Raw genomic sequence first — 15,000 nt, forward strand, 5'->3', positions numbered from 1 at the left:
TTTTCTACATTCAAATTGGTTGTCGTAACAGGTGGTGAGAGTCCTTCGTGAATGGAATCAGATGTACTTACTTTCACGCGGAAGCAACGGAATGTTGTACATTTCGAAGTTCTGAGACTCGGTTAGATAAACACGTAAACAATATGCCGTGACGTCTCAGCTGTTTTTTTTTATTTACATATTCTTATAATTTTTTTCTGTATCCTTTGTCGGTATTGGTCCTTTGCTATTATATCTCATTGTCACCCATTGTCTCCTAAGTTGGTAGGAGTCTTAATTGATTGCATTTAACTTAAAAAAAAATCCGTAATTACTTCCTGACACTTGTACCTTGTCCTTGAAAATTAATTGTGTGAGCGTGTGTCTGTGTGTGTGTGAGAGAGAGATCGCAGACTAACCAACACTTTTTTTTCTATTTCCAGGAATGACGTTATCACGTGTTGTCACCAAGGTGACTCTCGTGTTGCTGATGTTCCTCAGCTGCGACCCAGTGATGTCATGTGCGCCCTTCCGCGCCAGGCCCTCCGACCCGCTGACACAGTCTTTCGCCGAGGGCTTCCGCAGGGGGCTCGCCACCCCGGCCCTCTCGTCGTCGCCTGAGGGATCCGCGTTGCGTACAAGGGATCCTTCGGCCACGACCAGCTCCAAGTTCGCCTTTCCTACACAGCTTCTCCGCAATGTTGGACTCCACGACAAGGTCGTCTCGAAGATCAAAGGCCGTCATCTTGGGCTGCAGAGCCCCGGGCGTGTTCACCCAGACGTCTACAGAAGCACGGTGAGTAGAATTTTTTTTTTCTTGTTTTGACTTAGGTAATACATTCAACTCTGGGATGGGGAAGTTCTTCGTAAGAGAAAGAGAATTTTAAGGCTTTAGATGTTGGGATCATACATTTTCATACTCAAACTGCCAGAATACTGATATTTACATAAACTGCAATTCTTCAGATTCTACAATATGCATAATTTTCAAGATATCACACTTTTTAGATGTCATAGATTAGATTAACAATAAAGAAATACTTGATTTTTGAGCAAGACAAACTTGTTAATAGGGAATGAATGACACTTTGGCATTCGGTGAAACGGGTGCAGAGGACAAAAATAATCGAAAAGAAAAATGAATTAATAGATGAAATAAAATTCCGCAGAAGGCCACTTCAGAGTCAAGTGCTGGTGTAGACGAGGTGTATCGAAATCCCCTTTTCGAGGTATTAATGATAATAATGATGATGATGATGATGATGATGATGATGATGATGATGATGATGATGACGATGATGATGATGATGATGACGATGATGATGATACTAATGATAATGATGATGACGATGATGATGATACTAATGATAATGATGATGATGATGATGATACTAATGATGATGATGGTGGTAATGGTGATGATGATGATAATTATGGTGATATGTACAGTAGATAGGTACGTAGGTAGCGCTGAAATGCAAAAGGAATGATTTAGGTCACCATAAAATTCTAATCCAAAGGCAATAATTTACAGAAATCCTGGCTACACCGTGATACCGCGGTGGAATGTCAAGGGAAATTAATGTACGTGCTAGGTCGAGTCAGGCGTCAGTAAAAGTCACAGGAGACAATAATTTTATTGTAGAATCGGGAAGAAAGAGTACTAAAGAAAACCCTGACATTATTTACAGCGGCAGTTGACAAATAAAGAAAAATCCTCACAAAGATTAATTATCTGTCATAATGATAATAATTATGATGATGATGATATAGTAATAATAATTATAATAATGATAATAATAATAACAATAATAATAATAATGATAACAATAATAATAATAATAATGATAATAATAATAACAATAATAATAATAATGATAACAATAATAATAATAATAATAATAATAATAATAATAATAATAATAATAATAATAATAATAATAACAATAATAATAATAATAATAATAATAATGATATATTAGCTTATCTACATGGTAAAAACTACTTTGGTATGTTATCTAGAAGCTAGTTTGAGATCTACTACTACTACTACTACTACTACTACTACTACTACTACTACTACTACTACTACTACTACTACTACTACTACTACTACTACTACTACTACAACTACTGATGATGATGATGCTAATAATGATAATATCAATAATAATAGTAACAAAAACAACAACGGCAACAACAACAGCAGCAACAACAACAGCAACAGCAAAACCAACACAACTACAACAACAACAATAACAGCAATAATGATTTACAATAATTGATGATAATGATGATTAATTATCTATCAAAAGGGTTCTTCCCCCTTATAAGGGAATAATCCTGCCAAGGCATCCACCCAACCTCCACCCATCCAGCATCCATGTATTCTCTTTTAAAACGATTGTATTGATTCGGGAAAATGAAAATAGAATTTACGAAACGCATCTTCTGGTTCTGTGACCAGAATACTGGGTTTGCTGGTCACAACTTCATTAACTTTCGTAGCATAACTTGAATGAAATCGCCCGACGACAGCCCAGAAAAGACGGGAGAAATATCTTCTGGTTGCGTGAAAATATAATTCAGAATGGAATAACTTCCGTGGATTTTGTTTTAGATAATTTCGAACTATTTCATTCATCAGAGTACGAGTTTGCGAGTTCATCTCTTCAACGAACGTCTTGTGTGAACGCAACTGTCGTCCGATTGGTTTGGTAATGGACTGAATGGACTATGGCCTACATATGACAAAACACCCGGTCACGCGGGGTCAGTTTTTGTGGGAGGGGAAGAGAAGTCCGTTAGCAAATGAAATGGCAGTCGTGTATAAAAGGGGGATTTTGCCTCTGATATTTTTTTTTAATGATTTATAAGATTACAACTTATGTGGGTCTCTACCCCTTAATCCTAAGAAGACATATGGATATGTCTTTTACAGTGTTAAGTCATATGGTCTGATGTATGGAGATTGATAACGGTACGAGAGTTATATGACGAGCGACCTGACCTGACCTGACCTGACCTGACCTCCCTTTGGACGTGATCTGCTCCGACGTCGGATTAGGGAGTTTCCTTCAGACCAAGTTTCTTTAATATGGACGATATTCTCTTTTAAGTGGGTGGTAGAACGTACTGGGAAATAAAGAGCGTATGAAGGCATTACTAAAACATTTTGATTTCTGATAAAAACCTTTTAGACAATAATTGGATATACAAAGTGTTTTTATTTATCTTTTTTAATCTGTTTATCTATTTGTTGATTTGTTTATTAACTTGTTTATTCATTTTAGTATCAAACACAAGTTTTATATGCGTTGCATCAGAGACGCATTGGTATCTGATAAATGGTGGGCAATGGCATGTTGTAATCTCAGAATAAGAAAGAGTGGGCGATGGGCAAACAGAGGTTGAATATCTGTGCCATAAACTGTAAACACTTAGAAATTATTGCTCAATGACACTGACACTGGTACCTAGGCGGGATAGAATGCCATGTTTGGAGGCGACAAGCCAGGGGTAGGGGGTTCGAATCCCAGTGAGTCAACGCGTGACGCCAATATAGGTTTATAGTCTTCAATACAAAAATGATAATAAGGTTTCCTATTCACTCGTTTTGCGGGTAACGACTGAAATGTCGAAGAAAAGTTTTTCTTCGACAAAAAATCTGTGATATAGCCAGAAAAAAAAAAAGATTTCATTATAATTTTGAGCCTGATAATATTTCTCTGTTGAACTACATGCCTGATCCTATAGGACATAACTCGGACGTAGTATTTCTCTACGGTGCATTTTACTATTTGAATGAACTTTTCTTCGACATTTCGGTCGTTATTCGCAAAACGAGGTGAATAGATAAGAAAACCTTATTACTATTTTGGGACTGAATATAAAACGTCACGCGTTGATGATGCAATTACGAAAAAAATGTAGATTAACAGAAACTCAGAATGAATGTACTATGGACAAAATTTACATTAAAAGTCAAGTTAAAATGACATTTGACGTTTGATTTTAGAGAAAATATAAGAAAGGGAGAGTTCTTTGATATTTCGCTTTTTAAAATTCATTGTAAATTTACTAAGATTTTTACGTTGAATATATTGAAGAGTATGTTTACATTAAAAATTGGCATAAAAGAAGCATTTGTATTTTATGTTCAAAGCATTGCCTTCTATACTTTCAACCTGTCTTCACTTCTGTAGACCCTCCCAAATCGTGGTATACATGCCAGCCACCTAACAATTCACAGTGTCTTTTTATTCATGATATTATAAAAAAAGTAGGCACACAGTATTAAAACTTGTCATTTGGGATAATCTGTCATGGGGTAATTCAGATTTTAAATCATACCTTACAATGAAGAAATATATTTATGAAAGAAAACAAGAAGAAAAATGTCTAGGAAAAGCTGCACTGGCAGAGCTACGAAGCGTCAAGCGTTATGCCTCCTAAGGTAAAACGAATACTATAAGGTATGTTGAGCACCCCCCCCCCTCCGCGCACCTCCACCGTGACGTCATAGGAAATCCAGAGGGGAAGAGAGAGAGAATGAGAGGTGGAAGAAAATGTAAAATTTAAAGAAAACCATCTGTATATATGGTAAACTTTAAAATTACACTATGATGTTCACATAATACTGAAATTACTCAGTATCACTTTCTTATCCTCAAATTATTAGTATCTGAGATATGACCGCCAGAAAAGTTATAAAGAATGTTTTCCATCTTTCACATTAGGTGGATTATATTAATATGACGAGTTATTAGATGGGATGACATGTCAATTTATATGTTGATCAGGTAGATGAGGAAGATATTATACTGTTGATACACACCAACTAGCTGAATATAAACCCAGTAGTAATGACACATAAAAGCATCATATGGTTTTTATTATATTACATTTTGGATTTGCGTGGGTTTCCATATCTCCTCAAGCGTGGATTTTATATGTAGACCTTTATCTCCACCAAGCTCAGTTACGTTTTAACCGGATTCTTTAGTCTGTTTATTTGCAATTGAATGAAAATTTCAGGAAATGTTGCTAATAAATAGTTATTTTTTGTGGTAATCAAGATTTCTATATGGATCCAGGAATTTTCAAAGTATTTTTTTTTTCATTGGGAAATGTGTACTTAAGAATATATGTTGGGTGGAAATCACAGTATGTGTGAATACAAATATTATGCCAGAATACTGTCCTATCTAAGTGCTGTTCTAGCTACATAACCTATATCAGTGTTATTCTTTATACAGCTCACTATAACAACTATAAAGATAAGACACACGCCTTGTATGATTCACCAGTATTGAATTTATTCGTTGTTGTGCTATTTAGATATTGATTGTGATTATATTTCCTAAACATAAAGATGCATAACTGGCTAGATTAAGTGATCCGGTCTTATTAATAGGTAACTAATGAGAGAGAGAGAGAGAGAGAGAGAGAGAGAGAGAGAGAGAGAGAGAGAGAGAGAGAGAGAATTATTTGCCGACATATTTTTGCATTGTTAGGTTTAAATGTAAAAACGAGGATTATAACAAATTGAGGATGGCAAAATGATGACCTGTATTAAAACCACGTAACAGCAATTTAGTGACGTTTGCTACATATCTCTCAACCTCACACTCACAAAATATTATAGCTGTATATTTTATTGACATACAATCAACAACGGGGAAAATTATAGGCACATAACCGTTTTAAATATTATTCATATACAAACTATTGACATTTTTATATGTTATTTGTCTGCCTTAGCTACCCCTTTAATCAGAAGATGGAGCTTCGCTCCACACACTGGTGTGTAAGTCACTGACAGCTCTCGACCCGCGGAACCCTGGTCTCGATATTTCCATTGACGTCATCATCTACCTGCGCAGTGGAGAGGTTTTCTGGCTCTCCCTCACCCCCCGCTAACTTACCTTATAGTATTCGTTTTATATTGATGCCTCCCATGTTCCAGATAGGGCCAGTTTGTTGTTTGACCTCTGGCGACGTGAAACCTCGCCACTCTTGCACTCTGGAGAGTGCTAGACGAGGAAGGTAAATAAGTGATTCAAAATAAACGCTGGTGGTGTTGGGAGGCAGTTCCTCAGTTGTTATTGTTATCGTGTACTGTAGTTTACTGGCGCTTTTATTATTGTGGACGATCTCGTACGGTCCACAGCTGTCCGTGGACAACTATAAAGATAAGACACACGCCTTGTATGATTCACCAGTATTGAATTTATTCGTTGTTGTGCTATTTAGATATTGATTGTGATTATATTTCCTAAACATCAATTGTCTATGGATAGATCACGTTAGCTTACATTCTTATGAATTTATGCCTTTCGCCATACAGAAAAGATGCTATTGCAAACACCACCTCACCCATGGTATATCAGTACTATACAAATGTACCTTTAGTAGTCAATGATATATAATATTTTAGTATACAGTGGTTTCCCTGCAGTAAAAGTAGCCTTTTTTTATAAAAGATGTATTGATACAACAACAAAAACAACAAATAAAGATAAAGTCAATACTACTTTTGAAAATTCATTCATTCATTTATATAACAATAGTTTCCTTGTATTGGAAATAATTTTTGTTATAAAAGATATATTGATAATAAAAGTATTATGTATAATAGAGATATATTAATGCATTATTAATGATAACAATATATCACCAACGAAATATAAATCGACAGAACAATATTTGAACACTCCTTGAAAGTACACCTTTTAATACTTTCTCGTTGCCTTTTAATTTGTAGCAAAACCGTCTAGTGCAAACATCTCAAATGTGTGTAATGCATCCATGTACATTCTTCAATTCACAACATCACCACCACTAAAAGACTCTGCGTGGAATAATAAACGTATATACCGTTTGAACAATACTCAACACACTAACCACTTCCCTACACTGACCTCACTGAACAGGAAGAAGGCATTTAGGAAACAGTGTTCAGGTACTAAGGTTTTTGCATCCGACCTAGATATGGACCAAAAGGTCTCCTGTCGGCATGCTCCGCCTTTGTAATCCTTTGAAGGTAGGTATACTCAGACTCATACTCAGACTCAGTCTTACGCTAGGCTTAAGTACAAAATATATATATATATATATTTATAGAAATGTAGGTTTCAAGGTTGCGAGTTTCCTGACCTCATCAAGATCAATTTTATTGGCATATCTTGGTTTAATATTATTGTACCCCTCTACAACGTCCTTTCAATAGTATATACTGAAGTAATTCTGTGTCATGTTATTGATTGTGTGGGAAGTGATGTGAGAAGTAAACGAATTGTAGCTGTCGTGCAAAAAAAGAAGAAAAAAAAATCAACGAAATAAATCAAACACAGCGTGCGCAGCAGTCGGTCACCCATGTGGGTCCGATTGCGTGAAAATATATTTATCCAGACAAACAAATAAACTCGTTCGTACGTTGTGGTCGAGATACTACCGGATTGAGACGGCTTAGTCGGGGTCAGCAAGTACATGTACAAGAAGAAGAAGAAAAAGAAGCAGAAAAAACAAGTTTACAAAGTCTTTCTCGGTGTTTATCTCACCACCTGTGTGTGTGTGTGTGTGTGTGTTTGTGTATGTATTTTATATATATATATATATATATATATATATATATATATAAGATAAGAGGGAGGATGTAGGGATGTGGAGTGTATTCAGGGATGGAATGGGTGGGAATGATTTTATGCCTTTTCCTTTTCAGCTACCTCCCTTGTAAGGGGAAAAAAGCCTTGGTATATGTATGTATGTATGTATATATATATATATATATATATATATATATATATATATAATATATATATATATATATATATATATATGTATATATATGTGTATATATATATATATGTGTATATATATGTATATGTATATATATATATTATATATATATATATATATATATATATATATATGTATATATATATATGAGTATATTTGCCATGAAGAGTTTAGCCACAGATTACTGAAATTTGAAGGTACTAAGATTTGAATGAAATATGTAATTATCATAACAAGAAATAAAGGAAGCGAGGTCAGTGTTGTTAGAAATGAGCTGGAAAATGGGTCGCAGAACAACTTTCTTGTCTGGTCAGGGTAGGCCACGTTCTGAGTCGGCCGGAATGGGCCGACAGCATTGGCTTTCTCCATGGCATTTTATTCATTATTGCTTATAACCCTCTGACGCCTTTCAGTAACTTTGCTTTGACTAAGGTTGCCAAAAGCCAAGCTATTTTATCCAATTGAGAGTTTCTCAAAGCGAATATGGTCTCAATCGACGAGGCCTTGTATTATCTGACACCTGAATAAAATCGTTTGGTGTGAGCTATAATTGAATATATGGAAGCTATCGTCATGATGAAAGCGTGAATGCAATCATATCCACTCATAATCGAAAAGATACTGAGGCTTAGGCGACGTAATGATAATACAATGTTGGACGAAACCAGTCTCAATTCCAAGTTTCTCACGACGTTGTGTTTCCTTACCGGGCAGATAACATTGAAACTTAATTTTCAACTTGAGTGAAACCAGACACTCGTCCCCAATCAAGCCAGATCAAGTCAATTTCGCATGGAAAGCGTCAATCAGTCTGGATACCAGGAAGTCTTTGTAGAAACTTCGGAACTCAGCAGACACCTTGGCCTGAAAATCTGGTTTTATTGATAGACATATTGTTATTCGATGCCTCTCCTTTGGTCTGACCTCTGGTGGCGTAATCGGAAACGTGCTGGTCTCGCATTCGCTTCGTTGTGGGTTCGAATCCTGCTCTTCTTTCCGATTCCCGGAAGTGACCGTTACCTACCCCTATAGTCCAAGGTAAAGATGATGGCCTCGGGCACAACTACTCAGCGGCTCCTGACGTAGACTCCTCACCACCTCTCCCTTATTAGTGGGGGATCTAAGCCTGAGATCGTGCATTTTTAAGGTTAAAAGCATGAAACTTGACAGACTTATAGAGTAACCTTAGGTTAATATTTTGGGATATGGAGACAAGCTGTCAGAGTTCCCTGGTGACCACAGCAGGAACTAACATCTTGCCATGTGGTGGACGTCACAGATCAGTGGAGTTCCACAAGGATCAGCATTGGCTCCAATAATGTTTGCTATTTGTGTGAATGACATGGACGAGGGTATGGTATGTTACATGGGGTTCTTTGCAGATGCCGCAAAACTGTTGAAGTCGGTACTGAAACGGATTGTGTTTCGCTGCAGAGAGACCTGAACAGGGTTTGGGAATGGAGTCAGAAGTGGGAAATGGACACATTAAGAAATGTAGTATAATGGAATATATATATATATATATATATATATATATATATATATATATATATATATATATATATATATATATATATCAGGATAATATGAAAATGGTGCAAAGGAAGTAAAGAAAGTGGAACCTGAAAAAGACCTGGGAGTAATCATCACAAAAGACATATCCCCTGATAAAAAGATAAACAAGATTATCGCAGAAACCTACAACTTTCTAAGATCAATAAAGATTGCTTTTACTTACTTGGATGAAGAAATGGAAAAGAAGATACTAATTACACAGATAAGGGCAAATTTGGAGTACGCAGGGACATTATGGTGACCCAGTACCAAAAAGAATACAAGGAAAATTGAGAGAATCCAGAGAGCAACCACGAAAATGGCCCCAACACTACCAAAACTGTCATATGAAGAGAAATTGTCAAAAATAGAATTGCCGACTCTGGAACAAAGGAGAGAAAGAGGTGACTTGTTGATTACCCAGAGAATCATGAAAGATATGTAAGTCCTTGATAGAAAAAACTTACTAAATTGGAATAAGAGACATACAAGGGGACATGGAAGGAAGCTCAAAAAGGTCAGTTATAGAAGAGGCCTGAAAAAGAACAGCTTTCCCCACAGAATGGTGGATGTATGGAACAAACTAGACGAAACAATAGCGTATGCAAAAACGATACACAAATTTAAGAGCAAATTAGATATGACGAGATACAGAGACGGGACATCACGAGCGTAGCTCACCTCCCCTTAAAATATACTAGGTAAATAGGTAAACACACACACACACACACACACACACACACACACACACACACACACACACACACACACACACACACACACACACACACACACACACACACACACACACACACACACACACACACACACACACACACACACACACACACACACACACACACACACACACACACACACACACACACACACACACACACACACACACGACTCGATGGCGCAGTGGTAGCATTCGTGGCCGCCACTACGGCGTTTCGGGTTTGAATCGCGCCCAGGGCTGACATTATTTCAGTATCGCTGCGTTGCGAGTCGTTACTCCAACTCTCGTGGGCGGGGAGTTTGGGGTGTGTGTGCGTGTAAGGTCGCATTACCCATAGATGGGCCATATATGAGCTCTGAGCTCTCTTCTGGGAAGGAAATAGCTGTCGATCACGAGTCCAACACGTGGTCCAAAACCATGGTGAATCACACACACACACACACACACACACACACACACACACACACACACACACACACACACACACACACACACACACACACACCAAACTGTTAAGGAAAGTAGAAACTGATAAGGACTGTGAAGCACTGCAGGAAGACCTAATTAAGGTATGGAACTGGAGTCAGAAATGGGAAGTGGGCTTCAATACTAAGAAGTGTAGAATAATGGAGTTTGGAAAAAGCAAAAACAGAATATCAGGATAATATAAAATTGGAAACAAGGAGGTAAAGAAGGAAGGATCCGAAAAAGATTTGGGTGTAATTATCACAAACGACTTGTACTATGATAAATAGATTAACTAAATTGTCGGGGAGTCTTACAAGTTGCTAAGATCAATAAAAGTGGCATTTGCATTCTTGGACGGGGACATGATAAAAAAAAATATTGGTTACATTGATAAGGCCTAGACTAGAATATGCGGCGACATTGTGGTCACCCAATATAAAAAAGAATATAAAGAAAATAGAAAGAATCCAGAGAGCAGCAACAAAATGGCACCTGCACTTGCAAACTTATCATATGAACAGAGATTGGCTAAACTGGAGTTACCGACGCGCGCGCACACACACACACACACACACACACACACACACACACACACACACACACACACACACACACACACACACACACACACACACACACACACACACACACACACACACACACACACACACACACACACACACACACACACACACACACACACACACACACACACACACACACACACACGTCGGTCGAAGAGATAGCAAAATTTTGAACTCCAAGAAAAATTCAAGTTTCATCGATCTCAACAACGAGGGAGTACCTTTGTTGTAGTATTAGGGAAGGGGAAAGCTCGTGGTGTAGTGGGAAGTTGAAGAAAAAGGAGAAAGAGTGGGGTTACTGAGGAAAATGGAAGGAAATGAGGAAGGGGACGAACGGGCCCCGGATGTTAGAAGGGCTGTAAACAAAAGGAGTGCAGAACACACAGACGAGGGAGAACAAGGAAGCAGAGAGATCAAAAGCAGAAATATAGATAATAACAGCTCAATGGAAAGAGAAGATAAATGCTTTTATGGATTTAAAGAGGGAAGAGGTGACAACTTCCCCCCGATTAGTAAATCTAGAGGAGAAACTAAAAAAATTAACGAAGCATGGGAGGTTAGGTTTAACCAAATAACACTAGTTACCCAAAGAGTTGATAAACTGGAAGAACTAAAAAAGGAGAATCAAAACTTAACTAAAGAAATAGAAGAATTAAAGACAAAAGGAATAAAAGATGAGAATGAGGAATTAAAGAATAGTAATAAAGAGAATAAAGAGTCCATAGCAAAAGAAGCACAGTGTTGGAGAAAAGTTCAAGAGAACAATACAATTGTATTAAGAGATATAGTGACACAACAGCTGAAAGAACAATCTAATGACACAATTATTAAAGTGATGAGAGAGAGGGAGAATATAGTAAAAGACTTAGCGGACAAAAAGAAATGTATAATTATATTAGGGATGGAAGAGAAGCATAATCCAAATAGGACCACAAGAGTTAAAGAGGAGAAGGAATAGGTAAACAAGATATTAGAAGTAGTTCAAGAGGATGGACAAGAAACAGGGAAAGAAATTGAAGAAATATATAGAATAAGGAGATACAATACAGATAAGACCAAACCAATCAAGATCAAATTTAGGTCACAAACGACAGCAGAGAATATCTTAGCAAAAACAGGGAAACTGGCAGACAATGATCAATATAAACAGGTATGGATAAAAATAGAAGTGAATAAAGAGGAAAGAGAGGATGAGAAAACAAAAAGACTAGAAGCTAAGAAAAAAAAAACGAGAAAAGAACAGAGTCAGAAAAAGATAAATTCTATTGAAGAGTAGTGGATATGAAAGTGAAGAAATGGTTCATAGCAGAGAAAAACGGAAAGGAAACAGAAAACACGATGGAAGTAGCAGGAAATTAAAAGTGTCTTACACAAACATAGATGGCTTAATAACAGGCTTGAACAAACTGAATGATTACCTGAAGGAAAAAGAACCAGACATAATGGGAATTGTAGAGACAAAATTAAAAGGTCCACTACCTACCACCCAACAGTGTAGGACATGGTGCATATAATTATTGGATTAGAAACAGAGAGGTAAAACAAGGGGGTGGAGTTATGTTCCTGACTAAGAAGGATATAAATGTGAGGAATGTCACATATGGAAAGAATAGAGTAGAGATGATTATGATGGAAGTGGAGGACAAGGACGGGAAGAGCAGGAAGTTTGTAGTAAATTATTCTCCTAAAACGGCTTCATGGGAAGAGAGAGAATACAAAAATATGTTAGAAGACACAAGGATAACACTAAATAAGATAATGGAAGATGGAGGAAGAATAGTTATAATGGGTGACTTTAATTGTAAAGAAATCTGCTGGGAAGAGATGACAGTGAAGGGTGGAGACGACCTATGGGGAAATGTACTACTTGATATGATTATAGAACATACAATGACGCAATGGTTTCAAAAGAATACTAGGTATAGAAATGAGGAAGAACCATCGAGACTGGACCTAATAATCACATCAGAACCCGAAATAGTGGAAAAGATTGAATATAAGACGCCAATAAGTAAAAGTGACCACATATGACCACATTTTGGTTGAACTGAAACTAAATGAGGAAAAATACATGGAAAAAACGAACAGTATAGAAAGGGAAGATTGATGTATGAAAAAACAAACTTTGATAAAATAAGATAATTCTTTCAAAAGACAGACTGGGAAAGGATACACAAGGAGGAAACAACATTAGAGGAGAAATTGAATATTTTGACAAAAACTTATAAGGAAGGAGTGGAAAAGTATGTTTCAAGACAAAAACAAGAAAAAGGATATGTAAAGTGTTGGTACAACAAAAGATGTAGGGAGTTAAAAGACAAAAGGGATAAAGCTTGGATAAAATGGAAAAAAGACAAAAGACCTGAAAATTGGAAAATATATACTAGGTATAGAAATGAATATGTACAAGTGTGGAGAGCAGAAAAGAGAAAATACGAAAAAGATGTCACAGAAAAAATGTAAAGATCAACCAAAACTATTTTAGATTTGTAAACAACAAACTGAAAAACAAACAAGAATTAGAGAAACCACGACAAGGAGGAGTTTAATACACAGAGGAAATAGAGATGGCAGAAATTATGAACAAGCATTTTAAATCGGTGTTTACCAGGGAGAACATACAACCTAGAGATATCGAGTGGGAGGAGAAAGTCCCCCCTATGAAAGAGATAGAAGCAACAAGGAATGAAATAATGAATCACTTGAGTAATCTCGATGTCAGAAAATCGCATGGACCAGATGAAATGGCAAACTGGATTTTGAGAGAATGCAGGAATGAACTAACAGACAAAATACATAGTCTAATAAACAATTCATTGAAAGAAGGAAAAGCTCCAGAAGATTGGAAAAGAGCAAATATAGTACCAATATATAAAGGGGGAAACAAGGAAGGCCCTACTAACTATAGACCGGTCTCTCTTAAAGAATAATCAAAATTATATGGGTAAGGCATTTGGAAAAAAAAAACCCGTACTAAATCCAAGGCAATTTGGATTTAGACAAGGACGATCATGCGTCACAAATTTAATGTGTTTCTATTCAAGGCTAATAGATGTAATACAAGAAAGAGATGGATGGGCTGATTGTGGATTTCTAGACCTGAAAAAAGCTTTTGATAGGGTGCCACATAAGAAATTGCTAAAGAAATTAGAAACTGCAGGAGGAATACAGGGTAAACTGCTGAAGTGGATGGAAGACTTCTTGCATGAAAGAAAAATGAGTGTGGTGATAAGAGACAAACACTCTAATTGGGATGAAGTGATTAGTGGAGTTCCACAAGGAACAGTTCTTGCCCCAATAATGTTTGCTATATATATTAATGATATGGATGAAGGAATTGAAAGTTGTATGAGCTTCTTTGCGGATGATGCAAAATTGTTGAAAAAGTGAACACTAGAAGATAGTGAGACGCTATAGAGTGATCTCAATAAAGTATGGGAATGGAGTAGGAAGTGGGAGATGGAATTCAATATCAAGAAGTGTAGTATAATGGAATTTGGAAGAAGCAAAAAAAAAAAAAAGAATAGTGGGATCATATAAATTGGGAGAGGAAGAAATGAAAAAGTAGAAAATGAGAAGGACCTAGGAGTGATTATTATGAATAATATGTCCCCTGAGAAACATATAAACAAAATTTTTGGAGAAACTTATAATTTAATAAGAACAAAGTAGCATTTACATACCTGGAAGAAGAAATGGTGAAGAAAATACTGGTCACTTTGATAAGACCAAGATTGGAGTATGCAGCGACGACATGGATACCAAGTACAAAAAATGTATAACAAAATTTGAAAGAATACAAAGAGCAATTACGAAATTTGCACCAATACTCTCAGAACTATCATATGAAGAGAGACTAGCAAAACTTGAGCTACA

General features: G+C 36.6%; 1 protein-coding gene across 2 annotated transcripts in view; it reads left to right on the forward strand.

Moving 5' to 3' along the window:
• Positions 1 to 15,000, forward strand: part of LOC143033932 (lipase 3-like) — an 85,819-nt gene that overhangs the window by 38,248 nt on the left and 32,571 nt on the right. For both annotated transcript variants that reach the window (XM_076199607.1, XM_076199608.1), the window contains one exon: positions 423 to 775. In XM_076199607.1, coding sequence (XP_076055722.1) covers positions 423 to 775 — 353 coding nt within the window. The remainder of the gene's footprint in view (positions 1 to 422; positions 776 to 15,000) is intronic.

The sequence above is a fragment of the Oratosquilla oratoria genome, chromosome 16 (assembly GCF_046742065.1).
Source record: "Oratosquilla oratoria isolate Oo_2021 chromosome 16, ASM4674206v1, whole genome shotgun sequence".
Lineage (NCBI taxonomy): Eukaryota > Metazoa > Arthropoda > Malacostraca > Stomatopoda > Squillidae > Oratosquilla > Oratosquilla oratoria.